This window comes from Phocoena phocoena, chromosome 9, assembly GCF_963924675.1.
Source record: "Phocoena phocoena chromosome 9, mPhoPho1.1, whole genome shotgun sequence".
In the NCBI taxonomy this organism is placed as follows: Eukaryota; Metazoa; Chordata; class Mammalia; order Artiodactyla; family Phocoenidae; genus Phocoena; species Phocoena phocoena.
The window spans coordinates 38,627,610-38,652,283 of NC_089227.1; the positions used below are offsets into that span (position 1 = coordinate 38,627,610).

Genomic DNA, 24,674 nt, shown 5'->3' on the forward strand with positions numbered 1-24,674 from the left:
AAAATGTTATAATTTATTTAGCCAAGGCATATATATTAACCAGCAGTTCTTCAAAGAGTTGACGTTGAGCAGAAGAATGTGAAAATTCAGACTAAAATTCTATCCCCTCATAAAATAAACTCTGCATGCACTTAGCCTCCAAACCTTAACCTGAACACACCTCTAGCAGAGCAAATTTTACCAGTAAATGGCTAGAACCATCAGTATACGTTCTCAGTGTATCAGAATAAAAATAAAACTCTCAGCTGCCCTCAAACCCTTCCTCCCACCCTTGGTTTTCAAGCTGTGGGGTCAGGATACTCAGTACTTAAAAATCACAGCTTTTTGTGAAAATATGCAGGCTCCTACTTTCATCAGATGCTGCTTTCCAAACAAAAATTTTCTTAAAAATCTTCTCCTGGAAGAAAACCTTTCTTTGTATAGTTGTGCCCTCTCCTGGTGAAGGTTTCTAGACAAAGTACAAAGGAATGTATATTTAGGCTCTTCTTTTATGTATAGTTAAGTAGGTCTTTAAAATGCAGAGGTATATATTTACTTTTTATATAAAATTAATCATCTCACTCCTTTAGATTTTGAGCTACATGTTGAACAAATCAATTCCTGTAAGTCAAAGTTGAAGAACTTACTAAGACCTTGTATTCATTTTCCCTCTCCTTCCTTCCCTCCCTCCCCTTCCCTTCCCTCTCCTCCAGGAACTAGAAAATATCATCAGTCAGATGATGCATGTGGCAGAGTACCTTGAATGGGACGTCACTGAACTTAATCCAGTAGGTATAGGAATGATTTAACTGTTGGCTACATTCTAGAAGACCCCTTTCTCTTTCATCTTTTTTGCAATCCTAATATATTACTGGCATTTGATTTTTTAAAACTTTTTTATTGGAGTATAGTTGATTTACAATGTTGTGTTAGTTTCAGGTGTACAGCAAAGCGCATCAGTTATACGTATACATGTATCCACTCTTTGTTAGATTCTTTTCCCATATAGGTCATTACAGAGTATTGAGTAGAGTTCCCTGTGCTATACAGTAGGTCCTTATTAGTTTTCTATTTTATATATAATAGTGTGTATATGTCTTTTGATAACTCTAAGTTACTATTTCTAATCAATAGCTGAAGTGGATTCTGAACAAGAAGAAGTATATGTGGTTTTCTGAAGCCCTTAGTGATAATAACTTTTGCTTTTCTTCCTCATGGAAATTAATTTGCATGGTAGTCTAATAGAGGTGTAGGTGAACAGAAGCTGCTGATGACACTGCTAAGGTCATACCATGCCACAAGAAAGTCAGAACTGACATGTTTATTATGATCGCCATGATTTTCCTTATATGGAAATAGCTAAAATATTCCATCTAAAAGAGGATGAAGGCGATTAAGAAGACACTAATGATGGTTTACTATGCACAGTGCACTCTTATCTTTGCATATGTGTTATTTAAGGCTCATAACTCTACAAGGTAGATACTACTATTTTATTCATTTTACAGATGAGGAAATTGAGACCCCCAATTTTTCTTCATTTATTTTATTAAAGTATAGTTGCTTTACAATGTTGTATTAATTTCTACTGTACAGCAAAGTGATTCAGTTTTATATATATATATATAAAACTATATTCCCATTTGGGGAATATAGAAAGTATATATATATATATATATATATATATATATATATATATATATACACATTCTTTTTCATATTCTTTTCCATTCTGGTTTATCACAGGATATTGAATATAGTTCCCTGTGCTATACAGTGGGACCTTGTTGTTTATCCATTCTATATATAATAGTTTGTATCTGCTAACCCCAAACTCCCAATCCATCCCTCCCCACACACCTCCCCCTTGACAGCCACAAGTCTGTTCTCTATGTCTGTGAGTCTGTTTCTGTTTTGTAGTTAAGTTCATTTGTGTCATATTTTAGATTCCACATATAAGTGATATCATTTGGTATTTATCTCTTTGTCAGGCTTACTTCGCTTAGTATTATAATCTCTAGCTCCATCCATGTTGCTCCAGTGGCATTATTTCATTCTTTTTTTGTCTGAGTAATATTCCATTGTATATATGTACCACATCTTCTTTATCCTTTCATCTGTTGGTGGACACTTAGGTCACTTCCATGTCCTGGCTATTGTAAATAGTGCTGCTCTGAACATAGGGGTGCATATATCTTTTCGAGTTATAGTTTTGTCTGGATATATGCCCAGGAGTGGGCTTGCTGGGAGGCCCCAAAATGTTAGTTACTTGCCCAAAACTCTGCAGCTAGTTAAAGATTGAGCTAGGAAACTTTAATCAAATTGTTTCAAGAAATAGTATCTAACAATGCCTATAAGAGCATTAAAAACCTCTTATTTTCAGTAGATTTATACCAAAGCTACAACATCATTCAAATGTGTATTAAAACAAACATGATTCGCAACTTTTACTTTGGCCACAAGAATATTTGGGGGAGAATATTATTATTGATTTTAGTTTCTCTTTGAAACCAACTAAGTTTAGCATATTGTACATTAATTAAGTAAATACAAATCAATTTTATGTAAATGGTTTACATTTTGTATGAATTCAAAGAGCCTATTTAACCACATAAATTCACATTTATGCAGTCAACAGCATGGTAATGGCATGATTATGTGATAGGAGCGGTCTGATAGCTTTTCCCTTGCTTTGCAAACTAATGCGGTTAAAGTACAACAAAGTCAATGCAATGTCATGGAAAGGGAGAGCACCTTTCTTACTGGGATTAGGGTTTTCCAAGTTTTAACTCAGCTGATTTTTCTTTTTCCTTTTTTTATTTTTGAACATGGAAACACACACGCTGTGCACATGATGAGTGGCGGGTATCATTAACAAAATTGCAGTATGCGTATGGAATAATAAAGTAGATGGTAACGTATTTAATTCTAAGAATACCGTTTGATTCATCTTAATACTATTTTCACTGAAATCAAAGGACTCATAAGTTCTGCTGCCTTTTCTGGTTATGTTAATGTAAAACACAACATTGTAAATGTAAAAGATACATGCACTTTTATGTTCATGTGAATATAATTCACCTATCAATCAAGGCTCTTGTCCTCACTGGAGTAACAGAGGGAAGGGGGTCTTTTTCAATCAGCTTTGAAAGCAGAAGGAGGCACCACCACATCACCATATTTGGCGGTGGGGGGTTTGAGAAAAGAGGGATCTGGATGCTCTAAAGAAGGAACAGTTAGTGGTTGGGCAGTCTAATTAGGACAAATACCTACTGGAAAATACAAATAAAAAGCTATATAGCATTATTAGTCATTTGTGACACATACTGACAAGTCTGCCCTTTCTGTGGACAGTATAAAGAGTAAAGATAAAAGACGGCTGTTTGCTGTCATAGTAACTGCCTCATCCTGCCTGATGATTCAGCAGCTCTCCCCATTTTAAACACATGTGTACATTTGTACACGTTGTCTGACTCCTGGTAAGTTTGCATAATAACTAAAGAGAATTGTACATTTCAGGTTAATGGCTCAGGGTAGACTGAGATGCCCTCGAAGGGAGTTTTTAAAAACTAACCCAGGTTCTACCATTAGATTTATTTAGTACAGTATGAAAGTATCAGCCCTCTGAAACAAGCACTCTGTGTTTTACTTCTCTCCTCATCTGTTCATTTCTGCTGGTTCATCAGAGTGTCTTCAAGGGGGAGGGCCTTGTAATGAGACCTTATGCCATTTTGCCCAATTCTAAATGATTTCCCTTGTCTTTCATTTTGAGTGTGATGAAATAATTATTTCAACATCACTTTGTTCCGAAGAGTCTCTTTCTGCTACCTATAGATAAGTTTGTTTCAATGAAGGAAAATAATCTGATTTTCAAAAACTTGCTGAGGAAAGACACCAATCCACTAAGTTCAGGGATGTTGAGGCAAATAATACTTCTGTCCACATATCAAGTTATTCCATTTATTGCACCTTTTCAAATTTTTCTTCTAATGCTCTCTGTACTTCTTTCTTTTTTCAAGTTGATTAAAAGCTCCATATTAGATAAATGTGGTGAGTTACTTCCTTCACTGCATTCTACCATGTTTGCCACTTTGGTGCCATTAGATGGGAGGTACTTTGCCTTCCCAGCAGCCAGGGGTAATATGTTTGGGTAATATATATTAGCAAATATAATTTCTGCTAATATAACACTAACAACACCTATATTACACTTACTATATATGCTAGATACTCTTCAAAGATACTTATAATGTATTAGCGCCTTTGACCTCACAACAGCCCTTCGAATTAACAGCTAATATTAGCGCTATGCAGCCGAGAGATAAATACATTACAGACAGACACTACGGAGAGCACTTTAGGACACTCTGTGCAAGTCTTCCTTAGAAAAGAAATCGAATCAAAAAATTATTTGTTTGTTTATCTTCTTGGCTCCATTAAGTTCTGATAGGCAGTTAAAAGCAACTTAATTCCTCCGCCCCACACCACTTAGCGAAGAATTATTTCAGCTCTTTGCCGTGAAGTTAATTTGGTCTGTCATTGTCTGGCATATATTTGAATTTTTTAAAGTAATCTAGAGAAAGCAATTAAAGATCACTTTCATGCTTAGAGATACCTTCTTGTCTAAGCTGTACCATCCAGTGACAAAATATTAATAAGTTAAGCGTTTATTTATAAAAGCTGATCAGTGTAAGTAGTCAGGTTTTTGAAATCATAGCAAAGCTGCTATATGCTCAATAATAGGATTAACATGGTTCCGAGTTATTTAGATATTTACCTCAACTCTCTACTTAGCTGCTAGTCACAGTTTATTATAACCAATTCAGTGCAATACTTTGTTGTGTCATATGAAATTTATTTTATTGGTTTATTTCAAGTTTTTCCTCATCTCCTCTTCTCCAGATCCTTCATGAAATGATGGAAGAAATTGACTATGATCATGATGGAACAGTCTCTCTGGAGGAATGGATTCAAGGAGGCATGACAACAATTCCACTTCTTGTGCTCCTGGGCTTAGAAAATGTAAGCATTTACAGAGAGGGGGTGGCCTGGTGGTAAGTCAGTGGGGTTCTCTTTTATACATTTTGATTATAAATTCATCTGGCTATTTTCTACCATTAAGTATATAGTGAGTGCCTGCTTCTAATACGTATGTCACAGTACAAGTTGACAATAACTCCTTGTATAGTAATACTTGCCACGAATATATTAATTCTTTTTAGGTATTACCGTATTATTTAATACATAATCTCTCTCTTTTTTCCCACTATTTAAAGTGCAATCTTGTTAAAAGAAAACATTGACCTTATTTTATCTAATGGAAGAAACATCCCAGTATTATTGCATTCTGTGCTCCCCCTCCCCATGAAGATCTATTTTATTAATAACCAAACCCATACTTGGGGGAGCCAATTATATATAGAGGTGGTTGAGTATATATGCTTGTGTGTGTGTGTGCGTGTGCGTGTGCGTGTGTGTGTGTAAATGTTTTCCTTACATATCAACAGTCTGTCAAGTTCTTCCTTCTAAGCCTGTCGAAATTTTCTTATATCATTGCCTCCAGTGATAATTAAAACTGGTGGTTTGGGGAATAAAGTAGATCAATATAAGATCAGAATGTGATATGATAGTGACTTTGAGTCCAAATCTTGCTGCCCCGGCTTAGTGTGAATTTTAGTAATAATTAATTTAAAAATCCAATGAGTCAACGCTAGATTTTTATACTTAGCTTAATAAATAAGAATTAACTATAACATGAGTATAGTAAAATTTATACTTAGATTCAAAGAGTATTACTGATGGAGAGCACCCTAACACATAGAATATTTAGAGTTTTGAGATGCAAGAGTGTAATGTCCACCACTTTGCTGCTGACCTCCACATTTTTCATGCTTCCCGTTACCAGCAATGATTTTTCAGATTCAAGACTATATACCACAGTTACTCAAGACACCAATTTTTTTTTAAAGACAGTTCTCAAGAGATCTTGCAGTCTGTGTTTGTAAAACATGTGAGAGTATATAAAAATAGGTTTGTACATATTTACATAGGGGTTTGGGAATATATAAATGGGTTTCAGATGGTAGAATTTGTCTCCAGTTCACCTTCAAATTCGTTTACATTCAGGTTAATCTTAGCCTTCATGAGGCCCATGGGATTTTAGACATGGTCAGAGGCAGGAAAAGAAAAATTACTAATAGATGATAAATAGGAAATTACCCTTAAAGTAAATAATTTATTAAAACAAAACTAATATAGACCTTATTGTTAATAGATACATATTTCTACTTTTTACAAATTAATGAAGCAATACTTCCTGTATCTGATGTTCTTATACTATACATAACCTAGTATCTTTTGTAATAACTTACTATATATCTCTGTATCATAAATATGTGTTTATTGTTTGATATACCTTCTGTCAAAAGCATATGTAAATCAGACTGTTGGGAGAAAACAGAAAGAAAACTGACTAAATGTTAACTTTGTAAGGTTTGGTGTATATTCTATACTGAAAAATAGTTGGCAAATGACTATTCAAGAAATTCTATTGATAATGGTTCCCAAAGGGAATTTTATATTTTTAAAGATAAAATGTTTTTATTCTAAATATTTATGGAAATTCTTGTATGAGAGAATGAAAGAAGTAAGTAAATCATTTGGTAGTTGAGAGTTGGACAGGAAAGTACAGAAATGGAGATATAGTCATCTATATTTTTAATATCACAGAAAGATTTTGAAATAATGTTTTCTTTTGGAAAATATTACTTAGAAATTCCTTAGTTTTATTCATAAATACATATATTTGTGAAATTATGAAAATAGCATTGGTAAATATAGTCCACAAATCTATGTGGATTTAACTAAAAATATTTTAAACAAATACAATGTACCTCATCAGTTTCTAGTGTAGCAGTAACTTTATTTCAACGGAATGACAGTTCTTTGCCATTAATGTCCATCAGGTTAATGATACATAATTTACTTTATATTCATATTCTTAGATTTATATTTTATGTTTTTCGTTAAAAGATTTTTTTTTGGAGCTAATAGGAGAAATCGATTCAGGGTTTCAAAGAAACCCAAGCTGTGTTCCAAAGTTGTGTTCCCAGTGATGGCCACTAGATGGCAGGGCTACATTATTTAACATTTGTAGATCAACTTGAATATGAGGTTGGATGGTTCCCCTGTGAAGAACAATTCTGAGAGTATTTTTTCACTTCTTCAAAAAAGAATAAGTCAATAATGTTTTTAAAATTGGCTTTTAATAAAATGGAAAATCTATGTAATTATGATCACAAATCAGAGCATCTATTTGTTAAAAACAGCTTTTTAATTCCCAGGCATGGTAAGTGTTTTACAAACCGGTAATGACACAATGACAACTGAGTGATGAGGGCCTTTTTTAGTAACTGAGATTTATTTCCTTTTCTGTAGGCAGTAAATGTGTTTTGTTATTACCTGTAGAGAATTTGATTCATGGTGTCATTCCCTCCTACTTCGCCCCCCACTTTTGCTTATGAGATTGGAAATCTAGAAGCTTTAGGTTGAATTCAGCCATTTATTGTGAGGCCTGTCTTGTTATGTTGTCCTATATATTCTTGTCTATTGTCAATTATGAGCTCAGGGAGTAGATGCTAATTGATAGTGCATGTTAAATACCACAGTGTATTTGAAAGTGACCGTGGTGTATTAGCCCAATTACCCCGATAAGAATATTGCCCTGGGAGAGCAGTCCTCACGTGAAATGTAAGGTAGAGCAGTTGTGATTTTATTGTAGTTCATTTTTCTCCATCAACAGAATTTTTTAAAGTACTCTATTTTACCTAATACCCATTGTGGTGCTAGGATCAGAATTGTAGTTTATCAGAACCTAATTCTTTATCAAATGCTAGGGAGTAGAAGTCATTTCCTTTCTCTTACAAGAAGTTCTTCACACTTCATGAGACCCAGTATGAAATGGTATAGTCTCTTACATCTGAAGTAAAATCGAGTGTTTGGGTGGCATATGTGATTTTGATTACAATGAAAAATTTATGCTTTAAATAACTGTATCTAGCAATAAACTCTGCTCTAGTGATTGGCAAACTTTGCCTGTAAAAGGACAGATAGTTAATAGTTTAGGCTTTGTGGGTCATAAGGTCTCTGTTGCAACTGCTAGACTCTGCCACTACAGTGCAAAAGCCACCACAGACACCACCTAAATGACAGCAGGGCTGTGTTTCAATAAAACTTTATTTACAAAATAGCTTGCTGGCCATATTTGACCCAAGGGCCATAGTTTTGCTGACTCCCAAGTTATTCTATCATTAATCTGTCATACAAGCAGAATGAGTGTTAACTGTTTTACAATTATCTTGGAAAGAGAAATCTGATTTTTTTTTTTTTTTCAGTTTAGCTCAATTAGACCACCCCAGCAAGACATAAGGACTAATGAAGAGATAGTAGAGTGGCAGTGAACGTTATCAAATTGGCCTTCACCCTGGCTTGATTATTAACTAACTAGGTCACTTTTTTGCCAGTCATCTTATCTGGACATGTAAAAAGAAATTAGTCAGGAATATCACTTTCCTTTTCTGATATTCTCTCAGTTCAAACATTTGTTTTCCTCGATGAACAGGATAATTAGTAATGCTCCAATTCCTGAAATCTGGAATCTTGGATCATTATTAGGTTTTCCAAGGAAAATTCCTGAATTCATATTATCATAAAAACAGGAATACACATTTAAATAGGAGCCTGGCTTAAAATAAGGATACCTTCACTTCTTAGTGTTGGATTGTTGGGCCCAAGTCTGGCCTGTATGATTTTTGAAAGGTTATGTATGTTGATTTCACTATATGTTCTCAGAGTCCTGGTCTTTAATCCCTATATATAGTTTAAACTTTGCCATTGATTGAAATGTTTTAGGATACAGTTTTTTGCCTGATTCGATAAAGTAGAAGTAATTCTTTGGTTTGCTTCCTGATTTCTGATGAAATGTGTCCCTTGATGAGTATGAGGGAAAGCAGAAGATTATGTATTCTTAATAGACTAAGCTATATTTGGAAAACTAATGTTTCACACTCTATTTTTTAAAATTTAATTTGATTAAGATGTTGTTCTGCTGTTTGCACAATCTGGAAAGGAGTTATGAAGCTGGATAAATGCAACAATTCTTGAGATTCCACACTGGGTCATTCAAGGAGAATAACCGCGTGATGCTACTGAGAGTTGAAATGGCATTTGAACCTTAAGACTATAAGGGTCTGAGCCTGACTTCAGAAAGTGGGATCTGGAGATGGGCAGTTGATTGCAGCTCCACTCAGAATTTTAAAACTTCTTTCTGCATTCTCTTTTCTCAGGCTTGATATAGTTCATCTTTTTGTCAAAAAGAACAGTTTCTTTCATATCATTATAATTTGGGGGAGACCTTGAACAGAAAAGTAAGGTAAATTAATGGCACTTATTATTTCTTGAGTTGGAATCCATGTGCGACCTTAGCTCTTCTATGTGTCATAAGTGAGGTCAGTTGGAACAGGGACCTGGCTAGGCAGGGGGATGGGAGCATTTTGGCTGTGACATCAGTGAAATTTCTCCTTGAGGTCCTTCGAAAAAAATGATATTATTTATAACAGCCCTAGTTCACTTGAACACTGTCTGCAATCTTTGAGGTATTTACAGAAAAAACTAATACTTCAGAAATCACTAAGATAATGAAATAGTTTTCAATATTTTCCAGAAAGCATTCGTCCCTTCAAAGCCTCCTTGTGACTTACAAGGGATTAGAAGGCGAGGAAGACCCTGGCACTCCCTCTCTCTGTGTTAATTTGCCTGTGTTTCATTAAACGTTTCTCTGACACATGCACAGAACTGAACTGCTTCATTATAAAATACAGTGTTTACTAAATATCAGGAATAAATTTTTATTAAGAGTAATGTCTGGTAATGAAAAAACCAGTAGAACACACTTTTATGAAATAAAGTATCATAAACCTACCAACATCCTTCTCAAATCTTTTGGCTGAAACACTGGGATGTTATACAACTCAACCCAATTGATGGTAATGATATTTGCTGTTTATATAACACCAGTCTTCTGAGGAGCTAAATTGACTTCACAGGTATTGTATAATGAAACCTCACACCATGGCCTGGGTGAGGAAAGTGGTTACTTTCATTTTATTAGAGAGGAAAATAAGAAAGGTGAAATGGCTTATCCACATTTTCATCAGAGGCCAGGAATCAAGCCTTCCAGATTCCCTCTTCATTGCTTTTTTATAAAAATGAATTCCTCTCTATGACAATAAATATTTATTTGCAGTGGAAGTACTAAGAGGCATATGCTCTACTGGCTGATAGAATATAGTAAGGGACAGAGTCTCCCCCTTCCCCAGTAAGTTTACCATCTAAATAAGACAAACAAGACAAGACATGAAAATACATAGCGTTGGCGTTTAATTTGCGCTGCTTAGAAGTAGTTGGCTCCTGGTTTCAATTTCTTCTCTTGAAGTCACATACATATTTCATCCTCTGAATATTCTGGCAATGTATCCGGCTAAGAGCTATAAAGTGATTTAATTTGTTTTTTGGTAGAGCATTTTATGTCGGGGTAATGGATTTGTGCATCAGTGGCAGCCTGTAACATGGCTAAGTGTTCTGATTGACAGAACACCCACGTTCAGACTTGTTTATTTTTTGATAAGGAAAATGCCAGCTAACTTAGTCCATATGTGCTCTTCAACAAGAGAAGGCTTATTCACATGTAATGGACACTCATTTAAAAATAAAATGACAAGGCTTATGAGAACAGTAATACATAAGAAAATTAAATTTTCTTTTCTCCTTTTCACTTAAAAATGTCTTTTTAAGCATTAATCTAATTATTTAAGCTAATACTTAATGCTGACTATCAATATGTTTGAAAAAAATTAACCTCTTTAACTTTTAACATCAGGGTATCTTACTCTTATTTGAAGGAATAGAAATTTTAAAACATAGATAGTTTGGAAGCTATAGCAAAATTAAACAAATATATAAAGCATTCCTTTCACATAATAAAGATACTAGAAATCATATGACTTGAGCAGACCAGAACTGGATTCAGAAATTACTATAAAATCTATTTCTTAAGCTTTGGGAAAAAAACCTGAAACACCATTGTCTTCTGATGGCACCTTCTGCAGAAGTGCTTTTGCTGAGAACTTGTTAGTTCTTTGTCAGGAAAATGAGGCTGAGCATTGTCAAGAACCATGAAGGGTCTGAGAGTTACCCTACTTGCAAGTGAACAAGTGAGCTTGCCACAGTTCCATGGGTGCTGGCAGAGGACATGAGCACCTGGGTCAGAAGCAAAAACTTGTTTACTCACAGCAAAGAAGCAATAGGAGCTTCACATCTGAGCTAGTTCTCCTGGCCCATAAAGTCTCTTAGGGGTGATGGAGAGAGGTCCAAGTAATTGCCTTGCACAGCATCAGAGGTCAGAGCCCCTGGCTTGGGGAAACTAAATCTTTTATAATACACAGTAAACAAACTTGCTAAACCTTTGCTTAGAAGGGAGAAATTATCTTTATTACACCGGACAGTAAGGAAACCTGCCCTCTGCACATCTCTGTTGTGCAAGGCTGTATGTTATTCAAACAACTTTGAAAAGATAACTTGGAGAAAAGGACAGTTCTTCTGCTTACAAAATGTGCAGAAATCCAAGAGACCCATGGAGAATTACCTCCCAGAAAGCATTTTCATTAATGTTTTATATTATGATGCAAATTTGACATTTCTGGTTCTAATGTAGGAATTAGTTACTGTGGATTCAATTGGGTACTTCAAATCTGGTGGTTTATCTCTTGATAGGGAATAGGAAAAAGTAGTTAGGAAGCATTATTATTAATATTTTATTATCCAGAGGAACAAAATGATGTGGGCATGTTTATACTGTCTCACTACCACAGAATTTGTATTAGTGCCCCAGCACATAATAGGTGCTCAAAAAAATATTAGCTCAACGTGTTTTAAGAAGTATGGCAACTTGACTAACCTAAAAAACCATGACCTGCAGTGGTTTCTATAGAATACCAATAAATGATGTCTAAAATTAATCTGAGTTTGATATAGTTTGGTACATGATGTACAAGGACTACATGTTAATACAGAAAATGATGGTAATAAAAGTAATGATGTATAAAACTTCATTTAATATCTTCACCTCCTTGTAAGGAATCTTAAGCATCATATTATTTCATTTTACTTCAATGTATCTAATGTATCTAATAGAGAATAGCTATTATAATATTATATAGAGTTTTACTTAGAAGAATAAATAATAATTACAGTCGTCTTGCTAAAATGTGAATTCATTGAACTCAAGGTTTTATTGTGGCAAATAATGGTAGAGACTGTTATAAGTAAATACAGTAATATAGTTGTAATATTTTTGCCATCTTTCCATGAGATTAAAATCATTCATATTTTGTAAAAGAGAAGTAAAATAATAATGTAATTAGAGCCTCATAAAAGTTTATGTTTTTAAATTTTCTATTTGAGACATACAAAAATATATTAGTGTCAATTATAACATGTAAGGAATCCCCCAACTGAAGCCTTAGAATATCATGAATAACTTACTTTTAAGTGTCATTCTTTCCCATCCCATCCCACCCTTCTACCTCCTTATAAGAGCTAACCACCATCATGAAATTTGCCTATTCCTACCATTAAGCAAGGGTTAACATATTCTGTCAAGGTTTTCATCTCTCAGAATCTTCCACTCAAGAGTATTTTCTCTTCCTTTATTCACTGATTTGTTTATGGAGTTGTGCTAGGAGTAAAGTATACAGAGGTGAGGCAAACACGCCTCTGTTCTGAGGAGTGCTCAGTGTGGCGCACGGTTATGATGGTTGGGACCTGCTGTTGAACTGTTGATATTAGGCAAGAATTTGTGGGTTGCTATAGCATCCGATATTTGTTAGCAGGATCTCATTCCACTAGAGCACATGTGGTTTTCTAGACTCTGTGGCAATCTTGGAGAAAGTCAGAGATGAAATAACAGATTGTCTTCAAATGCTTCAGTCCAGCTCTGAATTTTATTGGCACTTACATATTCCACTGTTTACTTCATTAAGTGAAATCTTTTTCTCTTGCGTCCCATGCAGAATGTGAAGGATGACGGACAGCACGTGTGGCGACTCAAGCACTTTAACAAACCTGCCTACTGCAATCTTTGCTTGAACATGCTGATCGGCGTGGGGAAGCAGGGCCTCTGCTGCTCCTGTGAGTATGTTTGCTTTGCCCGGATGTCATCACCTCTGGTGAGAAGCGATTGATTTCGTGGAATAGTCCTATTTGTAGACGGAGTTAAGAAATCACCTGACCCTTCCCGTACCTATGATTTATCTTTCCCTGAAGTATGTTTCTGAAGGTTTAGATCACTCTAGTTTTAACTTTCTTCAATTTTGGAAAACCTTCTTCTTGGAAAAGAAATAAGGACATTTCCCAATTCACTAGCCATTTTCTTTCCACTGTAGTTTAATTTATTCATGGTTCCCATTTCTTCTGGGAGTATTATGAAAATATCCATTGGTCTCTCATATTTATATCTTATGCATGTTTGTCTTTTTTCTCTCCCTAAGTTATCGCTTTATTCACGTTGTCTTCCTATAATGAGCTAATTCCTTTCAGTTTTTTAAAGATGATTGACTGATTATCAGTTTCCATTCAAGCTAAGAAATCACAAGGAACACGCACTCATCTTATACCTCAGGCACACGATTCTTAATTCTATAACGAAGAAAATCTAATATACGGTTAATGGATATTAGACCCCAAAGTGTTGCCAGTTCATGAATTGTGGCCATTATTTTTATTTCGGTACACTTATCTTTACAATATTTATTTTATTCTATGGTGTACTTTTTGGTAGTATAGGTAACAATTTATAAAAGGCACTTAAGAAGTTTTAAATAAACAACATGTATACCTGAGGAACTTTTGCATTCCCTGATGCCTCTGCTAAAACAGAGGGAGGGCTTCCCTGGTGGCGCAGTGGTTGAGAGTCCACCTGCCGATGCAGGGGACACGGGTTCGTGCCCCGGTCCGGGAAGATCCCACATTCCGCGGAGCGGCTGGGCCCGTGAGCCATGGCCGCTGAGCCTGTGCATCCGGAGCCTGTGCTCCGCAACGGGAGAGGCCACAACAGTGCTCTCACTGTTGAGAGAGAGTCTCCCGCGTACCGCCAAAAAAAAAAAAACAGAGGGAATATTGAGTCCTCTTCACTAAAGTGTGACTTTGTCTTGGTCCAGCACGTTGTCCATCCACGCCCTTTTCTGCAGTGTATGGAGTTACTGAAATTGTCAGGTTTATTAGACATATCCCATTTTCGTGCATTTATATTAAATCTAATTTTTTACCTGGCTTCCATATAATACATAATTTTCAGATATTATTTTTAGCTAACAGCTTCTTTGGTAGCATATTTGGGAGTTGACTTTCTCTCAGATGTTTTATTTTACATTAAAAACCATATAGTAGGTACACTTTTAAATGATTTCTTACGTGTTTAAGGATTTTAATAAAGTTACGTAAAATTACCTCGTGCCGCTTTAGAGGGCAGTTTCTAGTGGCCACATTTAAAAGGCTATGTATACCAGAACATTCTCCATGTACAAAGGAAGTAATTTGTTTTCAAAGTTTTATTATTTTTAAGGAAAATAATTTTTCATGGCACTGTCTATTGATGGGAGCTTATGAAACAAAATGGTAATTCTCAAATAACATGGGCAATATCATATAAGAGTGAGAACCTTGCTCACAAATCTTAACTGATTACTGTGCAAATGTAATACTCAACATTATTGCCAATATGGAAGAGAAGAGAAACTGCATTTTCTTCCTCAGTGTTGCCAAAGGAAATCACAGAAGTGGATATCTGGGAATAGTTTTACTATAGAAATATTATATTTTCATTCTAACTTCATGCAGTAGTTAATTTTTGTTTGTTATATTGAGAGAGCTGCTTGGTTGTTTTTTACTTAATTTTTATTCTATGTGTTTATGCATTTAGAATTCTTAATTTGAAACCAGTGTTTTATTAAAGAATATCTGTATATGACCCTGAGTTATATTGAGAATCAAGCCATGAAGTAATTTAAAGATGCCAATAAAGTGTACGTGTTGGTTTTTTTATATACATTATATGTTTTATATACACACAGATACATATGTTTATACATGTGTTTCTATACATATTTGCAGATACATATAAAATTTTGCATATATATATATACAGTATGCTGCCCAGCAAAGGTTGTTCCTTTTGGACAAACAGTGCCACGATGGCAATGAGGGATGAAGTTTAACTGAAGGCCTGGCATATGATGAAATCTATTCTCTAGAAATAGACTAATCAGCCATTTAAGGTTTAGATAAATCAATAGACGAAATAGCATAAACTCATGGGCTTTTATTCCCATGCCCGCCAGCTGCTCTCATGCCTATACTTTGTAAAATATAGATCTCTTCCTTCTAGCAAATGACACCAAGCCATTTGGCAGTCATCAATTTGTCTTTAGTATGTTTGTCATCTGGGAATTATTGTGAAAAATTTGAGTGAGGCCTGATTTAATTAAGCATTTCCTGCTATTGCCATGATAGAGGAGTCTTGGTTCTTCACATGCATAATATTTCCTGTACTAATTGGCCTTTTGTATTCCATGGTAAAAAACAGTCGAGTTGGACTTTTCCTTCATGTGGCTGATTGGATTGATTAGGGAGCAGTGGCTATGAAACGAGCTTCTGTTAATGTCATTCTTTCTGTATAAAATTGCAATCAGGACCAGGATTAGCTCTGAATTTGCGTACATGTTTCCTTTCAGTTTGCAAGTACACAGTCCATGAGCGCTGCGTGGCTAGAGCACCTCCTTCTTGCATCAAGACTTACGTAAAGTCCAAGAAGAACACTGATGTAAGTGTGTGGCCATGCTTGCTTTTTGAGGGTGGTGTTTATGGATGCCTCCTCTTACCACAGTGCTTCTGTTGTGTTCTAGGTGATGCATCATTACTGGGTTGAAGGCAACTGCCCAACCAAGTGTGATAAGTGCCACAAAACAGTTAAATGTTACCAGGGCTTGACAGGACTGCATTGTGTTTGGTGTCAGATCACAGTGAGTAACATCGGAGGATAAATCTCTAGCATTCACTCAAGATGAAGATGGTATATCCCATGTTCTCTGATGAGTCCTATCCTGTAAGGCCATCCTGAATTTTAGACTAAGTCCAAGTTAGCATAAATTCATGGGGGCCTCTTATACCATGTGTGGCTCCCAAAGGGATAAATGTCAAGGTCAGATTTGTCCTCATAGAATCGAGAATTTTAGAGCTAGTGACAACCTTAGAGGTAATACTGTCATAAGGTGTTCAATCTGTGCTCCATGGAGTTCTAGGAGCTGCCAGGAAGGTAAGACACCATGGCTGTGGGTGGGCAGTGAGCCTGGGATACTGACTGGGTAGAGCTCAGCTATCCCTCTGCCCGAAAACACTATTCTGGTAAAATTTTCTATTCTATATGTTCTAAATTTATTCCAATCATAGAATCTATGGGCTTAAAAAGGGTAGCACAATGAATAATGTGGTACAAATGTGGTATATTAATTTTATAGTGAGGACACTAAGACCAAGAAAAATCTATGCAAATCATCAATGACCACATGACGAGGTAGAGATGCAGGTGGTCCATATTTTAGTTCTTGATGCTTCTAAGAACTCACCTAACCCTTCTTTACAACATGGTGTTGCCTTGCTCCTTTATTTAAATCATAAATTGAGGGATAACAGATACGGATGTAAGCGCTAGTCATTAATGGTATTGACAATCGAGAAAGGAGAGGTCACTTGGTCTTTCCCAGGAAATCTTAGCACTCTACCTAGTTTGCTTAATTGTCAAAGCTGCTTCAAGTAACTTCTGGAATAAATGCAGCTGTTAGATGGTACCTCTAGTGTTTCATATTGTACTTCTAGAAATTAATTAGAATGTACATTTTTAAGAATAGCCATGTTTTACAGTTTGGTTCAAAAACGTTTATGGGGCTGGGTTTTTCCCCCCGTCGGTTGTGTTTTCTTTTTACAGCTAGTGTATGAGTCATCTTGTTATAGGACAAATTATTCTTGCTTTTGTGGGAATAAAACGGTAGGGAGCGTTGTTTCAGTTAAGCAGATACGTTTCTCTGTAGTGCCCCTCAACACCCCTCCCCAACACACACGCCATTTAAAAATTTTTCTTAAACACACACACACACATACACACAGGATAATGAGAAAAACAAACTGTGACTTGCATTTCAAAAGTACAATTAAGTACTTTTTTTAAAATGAACACATTTTCTTCAATCATTTTCAGCTATTACTCAGTCAAATTATATTTACATTTGAAATTTCCTCAATTATGAAAGACAGTTTTATTTTTTTGAAGTGTTTGGTTATTGTAATAAAACGTCTAACAGTGATTAAATTACACATAGAAATTACTTAAACATGTTGAGTTCTCAGTTTTAAGAAGACCAAAACTATTTCATTTATTAAAAAATTTGGGCCATTAAAAAATATTAGTTTTCTTTTTTTTTTCTTGCTAAGCATCTATAAAAATATTTCGGTTTTATTTCTGATCTTGTAGGAGCCCGTTCCTCTTACTTTCCCCATAAAGTGCATCTTTCATTAATTATATCTTTACTATAAACTGAAGTTAGAGAATATCAGAATTTATTTCTTTGTTGTATTTCAAGTTATTTTGCCATCCTTCATACATTTCTTTTTTTTTTTTATTTTTGTGGTACGTGGGCCTCTCACCGTTTTGGCCTCTCCCGTTGCGGAGCACAGGCTCCGGACGCGCAGGCTCAGCGGCCATGGCTCACAGGCCCAGGCGCTCCGCGGCATGTGGGATCTTCCCGGACTGGGGCACGAACCCGTGTCCCCTGCATCGGCAGGCAGACTCTCAACCACTGCGCCACCGGGGAAGCCCCTCCTATTTTTATTTCTTGAAAAAAAAACAATGTGTTTAAAGTTTGAACGCTCTAAAAATATGCATTGGTGGGCTTCCCTGGTGGCGCAGTGGTTAAGAATCTGCCTGCCAATGCAGAAGACATGGGTTTGATCCCTGGCCCGGGAAGATCCCACATGCCACGGACCAACAAAGCCTGTGTGCTACAACTACTGAGCCTGTGCTCTAGAGCCCGCGAGCCACAACTACTGAAACCCACACACCACAACTACTGAAACCCGCACACCACAACTACTGAAGCCCATGCACCTAGAGCCCATGCTCCGCCACAAGAGTAGCCATGACAATGAGAGGCCCACACACCGCAACGAAGAGTAGCCCCTTCGCGCCACAACTAGAGAAAGGCCACGTGCAGCAACAAAGACCCAGCACAGCCAAAAATAAAAATAAATAAATTTAAAGAAAATTAAATAAAACTATGCATTGCTACCTTTCCTAATAGAAAAGCTTTTGGAGATTTTAAGTTTCTTTACTTGACTCCTCTTCTCCGTCCCCCATTTAATCTCTGTGAGGTATATCTTCTGCCCTTTTCATTCTATGGGAATCATTCTCCTCAAAGTTACCATTGCTAACGGTCTTATTGATAATCAGGGCATCTTGAAATTGTTTTCTTGTTTTATATTACATTTTGTTTTTCTTGTTTTCTTTCTTTTGTTTTAGTGGTTCCTCTCATCTGTGACTCCAAAATCTATATTTCTAGCCCAGGCACTCTCCAGTTACATATTTATATTTGGTCTTGATCCTGTTCCTAGTGTTGTAAGAAATTAGGCCTTTCCTTTTATAGGAAAGAAGGTGCTACCTCTGGATAAACTCTGCTTTTTAAAATCTAAGGATTTCATATCTAATTCAGTTCAGACAGCATGTCCCTAACATCTTATTCTTAACAAAAGATCAGAGTGTACATGAAGATGACTCTTTGGTCACTACAGCAAAGCACAATATAAGCTGTAAATGTATTTAAATCCTGAGTTCTACTCAGGACACAGGCTAACCAGGGACCACTGAAGGGTGTAAGGCGGAGTCAGGGAAAAGTGGCTGCCCTCTTACTAAGCTCTCCCAAGACCCGAGGCTTCCGGCTAACTTTAGCCTGATTTGCTGTAAACCATGATCTCTGGGGTTCCTGTGGGTGTTTGGTTCATGAAACAAGACTTGATATTTTTATATAAGTCCTCATGTATCCAGAAGAATATATATAGCCTTCTTAAAAATAACTTCAGCCTCTGTGCTGTTTTGGCTTTTAATGTTAAGCAATTATAAGACTATGTCTATTAATTTATAGATTTTTTGGCCTAGGTTAAACAGAGGATATTTACCTCTAAACATTTATGTATTTAGTATAATCTATACTTTCTTCCTGAACTATTGTATGAAAATTTTGGTATAAAGTTGATCTGCTTTTGACTGACACTTACACTACTGGTTGCCTTTAAACAAACTGAATCTACTTTCTTATGTCTTAATGCTTCCCAGAAAGTGCTATTAATATAACAAAGAACTAGCAGAAGTTGTGATGGGATATGGCACCGTCAAAGCTGAGCTTTAGTAAGACCTATCTGAATGGAGTCCATGAGGAATAGATTGCAGAGAGAAACAAAGATAACGAAACCTGGCTTCATTTCAGTGGTTTTCCAAATGCCATCACTTCCTTTGTACATATGACTTTTGGAAATGGCTTGAGTTTTAACTTAGTCATAAGTTAGACTGACCAGATTCTTGAGAATGTCTCTGTCCAACCAGTAAGATAGTAGCTGTACAATCTTGGGCCAAATATGTAAAAAGTTTCGGCCAGCTTCCTAATTTGTAAAATGGACTTAATGATACCTATTTTGTAAGATTTTTGTAAGAATTAAATGGCTTTTTTAAAAAAATCTATGTCATTGTGTTCAGGGAAGGCCCTATACCTACTAGTGCTTATGGAAGGACAATTATTATCGTAGTGAAAACTAGCTAAAATGTCATGTGAGGGCACAAAACCCATCCCGTGGCTCACAGAGGGCACTCCATGAATGTTACTCGTTACTCATGCCATCTCTTACTCACTTCTGGAAGGGTCTGTAGCTGCCCAGTCTAAGAATAGCACCTGCATATTCTAAAAGCACCCAGAACCATGTGGTCCCGAATATCACTAAATCCTAGACTAAGCTGATTTATTTATATTCACTAAGAACAGCTATTCCAACTGTATTCGATCAGACATGGTAACATCAGGCTTGCAATCATTGGAAACAGAAGTCAATCTCTTTTATCCTTGTCTTTCACCTCTATTTCATATATCCAACCTATCTCTGAGACTTTAAGTTTTCCCCTTAAAATATCTCTCTCAGATTTGAGTTTTTTGTCTTCACCATTCACAGCCCACGTGCAGGCTCTTAGCACCTCTTAACTAGATTAGAGTCAGAAATCTTGGCTTATCTCCCTAACAGAAGGTACTTTTCCTATAACACAGGCTGCAAACCACCTCCAGAGTCATCTTCTGAAAATACTAGTTTGTTATCATATGCCACCTTCAGCAACCTATAATAGTCCTGTGATAATAAATGCAGCTCTCACCTCTTCCTACCTCAACCTGGTTTTTAATTCTCCAAATATCCGACCCAAACCTAAGCACATGACATATATAGTAGTCCCCTGTATGCCCAGTCCCTGCTGTAGCCGAGCATGTCTGTTGACAGGCCTCTGGGAAAGCCATGCTTCCCCCCTATTTTGCTTACTCTAGTACTGCCCTGAATGCACCCACCTCAAGTTTTGACTATACCTCAGGAATCAAATTAAGTTCCACATTTTCCTTGAAATTTTCCTTGATAATAATGTTTGCCATTTTCTAAACACTTTCTAGGCTTTTATTCCACACCAAAGGAAAGACTGAAATGCTGTCCGGCAGTGTCACGTCTGCATGCTAGTGTCATCTACACTGTTAGACTACAATTTCATCCAGCTCCGGGTCCAGTATACACATTTTTCTTCTAATAACCCTAAATCTTGATGGAGTGCTGAGTTTAGAGGAGGTCCTCGATAATTCACTTTTATGACTGATAACACTGTTCTTCTTACTGCTAAATAGTGAATTTTAAATGCATGATTTAAATTTTTTTTTAAATCATCCTGTAATACTCAAATCTGCATCAAATATACAAGTAAGTGTAGACAAATGCTTAAAGATAAAAAAACCATTTTAGCACCCCTTTTTTATTCAGAACCTGTGGCTTCTTGATATAATACTATTTACCATTATGTAGATAGAATGTTAGGCTCTTAGAACTGGGTTTTATCTCCTTTTGTAAATCTAACCACTTAAAAAATAAAAACAGAAAAATCCTAAGTGAGAGCAGTATAAACTACCTTCTACCATTAGGCAACCATTTCCCCTGGGCTTTATAATTCAATCAGCCGGGCTGAATGTCATCATTGCTTCTCTCCTCCTCCCCTTGCTTACGTTCTCTGATTCTTAAGATCACACTGTTTATACCTGTTCATTTCTGCCATGAACATATTTTCTTGACATGTAAAACCTCTATTTAAAACATGTTATCATTTGCTCCGGTTGCGGTAAAATACCCGCGGTCAGGCAGGACTCACAGGATAGGAGGATGATACATGTCATTTGAGCTTCGCAAACGAAAGCTTATACGATGACTATGGATTATTGACTTTTGGTATCATGTAGGGCTTCTACTTCTTTTAAAATAGTAACTCCTTATTTCTATTCCTGCCTTGCCCCTAGGTTCTTCATGACCATTTTTTGTTTTTTTAGATTCCATATATATGTGTTAGCATACGGTATTTGTTTTTCTCTTTCTGACTTCATTCTGTATGACAGAATAAAGACGCAGACCTACTAGAGAATGGACTTGAGGACACGGGGAGGGGAAAGGGTAAGCTGGGACAAAGTGAGAGAGTGGCATGGGCATATATACACTACCAAATGTAAAATACATAGCTAGTGGGAAGCAGCCGCATAGCACAGGGAGATCAGCTCAGTGCTTTGTGACCAGCTGGGGGGGTGGGATAGGGAGGGTGGGAGGGAGGGAGACACAAGAGACAGTAGATATGGGGATATATGTGTACATATAGCTGATTCACTTTTGTTATACAGCAGAAACTAACCATTGTAAAGCAATTATACTCCAATAAAGATGTTAAAAAATTAAAAAGTGAGGCAAATACCCCCCCAAAAAATAAAAAAATAATAACTCCTAACAATAATGTTTAAAGGTTTCCGATGCCTTTAAAATAGAAAGGTTCATGCTTTAGCCAATGCCAGCATTAAGGCAGCACCCTGAAATGGCAAAATGTTAGAAAAAATGTATATAAACCAGCAAATGTGCCTCTAAATCTGGTCACTTCATTTTTCTGTAGGAAAATGATTTATTTCTTTTTTGACTCCAAATTCTCATGAAATTTTTTTTTCTATTTTTCTCCCTTTTGACTTCTTAGATTACATTGCTTTCTTCTCAATACAATGCCTTCACTCTTTTCTCAACTCCATCCAGTAAACACACACACACACACACACACACACACACACACACACACACATCATTCACACATTTTCTTTTTCTTCCTAAATTGAGACAGCTGTTTTCAATAAACATAGACCTGGCTCTAAATTAGGTGCTATTGGAAATTGTCGTAAACTCTGAAATTATTTCCAAGTATTTAATTCACTTCCAGGAATAGCTGGTTTATATTTTATGAATTTCCTAGATAAGGGACTGATTCCCTTAACATGAATGGACGTTTCTGTACATATAATAAAATAACAACCTGAGATTTTTATGCCTTACTCTTTAAAAATGCAGAGGTAGATGTGAACAAAAATAAAAACACTTTTAAAAAGGTAACGATTTCCTTTCTCTGGGGCTTCATTGGCCATTGCATTTAAGAGGCAGGATTCATCAGTGTTCTAGTTTATTTCTCTTCTTGATGAGGCTTTTTCTGTTTTGCTGATTTGGGATCTGGGTTATCTTTAAGACAATTGTCAGACTTCAGTATCTTATTGACACTGAGAAGGACTCAGCTGTGCTGTGTCTTTTTCTGTAAAATGTCGTGGTGACCAGTGTAAGCAACTTGTTTTTATTGCTGGTTATATTCACTTTTTTTTTCCTTTTTACAGTTATATTGAAAAATAACATACACGCAGAAAAGTATAAATATCTTAAGGGTAGAGCTCAATGAGTTTTCCACAAATGAGCACCCTGTGTAGCCACCATCTAATCAAGAAACAGAACATAACCCGTTTTGGGGTAGTTTTGGGGGAAAGTACCTTTTAAATTCTATTATATGGTTTCTATTTTGTTGATATTTGCTCTTTTTTTAAAAAAGAGACTTTATGCAGAAGTTTTAGTTTCACAGCAAAAATGAGGTTCGCTTTTAATCTTAATAAATAGTCCTGGGAACTATAAGCATTTTCTCACTGGGTTTCACATTTTATATTTTGTCCTCAAGTATGTCTCTGAGCAGTATGATAAATGCACTAGACCTGCTATACACATTGTGGAATGATCCGTATTTTCCAACATGGTGTCCTCTGGTTTGACACTCCTGGTTATAAATAATTTCATGATGTTGATGGACATCCAACTATATTTAGCAGCTTCCAGACTCCAGTCTTCATAAAAGTATAAGGCACCTTGCACATTATTAGTTAATACAGACTTCTTGGGGAGGAGAATTTTCTTGCACTGCGTCTCCCTGTTTCACTGATGATGATATGGTTACTCACCTCCTTGTAGACCCTGCTATATGCCTATGTTCTTGCAAGACTCTGCCTTGCAGCTGCCTAGACAAAACTTGGGAATATGGACCACGTGACAATCAAGCTGGACAATGCCATGCTGGTTTTATTTAGCTCTGCAGAGAGCAGTATTTCATAGGACCATTTGCTGGTACCTATGCTCTGAAACCCTCCAACTTCAATACGAAGAGTTACCCTTTACACACACATTCTGTTTGACTTATCAACTGTGTGATTCTACCTGAGTCGTCAGTTCCTTTTTTTTTTACCTCCTGCTGGGAAACTAGCCTAAATGCCAAAAAGCTGTCATTAAATTCATGTCATCTTTGTTATCTTTCCTTACATCTGGTAACCCTCAAATAACTGTATAGAGAGGTTAGTCATCCCTTATCATATCAGTTGTAGATTGTTAGAAACACATGGTATGGAGGCATGGAGGAGGCTGAGGCCCTCAGCTTATGTACCTGTGGTCAGTGCCCTGCATCTCTGTCCTTCAGAGTTGCATGTAAAGCTTCACTAACTACAGTCAAGAGTGAAAATCAGTACTTTCTCAATGCGTACAGACAGAATTTTTTTCTTACATCTCTCTATTTGTAGAGGCTTCGTAGAGCCTTGCATTGTCAGTTTTAAATAGGTGGTACATGCTCAAAAATCAGAAGCTTTTTCTCTGTGACACCACATTACAAAAGAGTCTTCAGAACACACAGCCTGTCTTTGGTTTGGGTTCAATTTTCATAATGATTGGTATATTCGTTTCCTAGGGTTGCCATAACAAAATACCACAAAATAAGAAAAGAAATTTATTCTCTCATCGTTCTGGAGGCTAGAAACCCAAGGTAAAGATGTCAGCAGGGTCAGGCTCCCTCTGAAGGCTGTAAGGAAGAATACTCCCTCGCCTCTTCCTGATTCTGTTAGTGGCCCACGATCCTTGGTGTCCCT

The 24,674-nt window shown here is 36.4% G+C and overlaps 1 protein-coding gene across 6 annotated transcripts in view; it reads left to right on the forward strand.

The window, feature by feature from the left end:
- DGKB (diacylglycerol kinase beta) overlaps window positions 1-24,674 on the forward strand; it is a 645,730-nt gene that overhangs the window by 138,854 nt on the left and 482,202 nt on the right. For all 6 annotated transcript variants that reach the window (XM_065884106.1, XM_065884107.1, XM_065884111.1 and 3 more), the window contains 5 exons: window positions 693-767; window positions 4,882-5,001; window positions 13,107-13,224; window positions 15,825-15,913; window positions 15,996-16,112. In XM_065884106.1, the coding sequence (XP_065740178.1) occupies window positions 693-767; window positions 4,882-5,001; window positions 13,107-13,224; window positions 15,825-15,913; window positions 15,996-16,112 (519 nt within the window). The remainder of the gene's footprint in view (window positions 1-692; window positions 768-4,881; window positions 5,002-13,106; window positions 13,225-15,824; window positions 15,914-15,995; window positions 16,113-24,674) is intronic.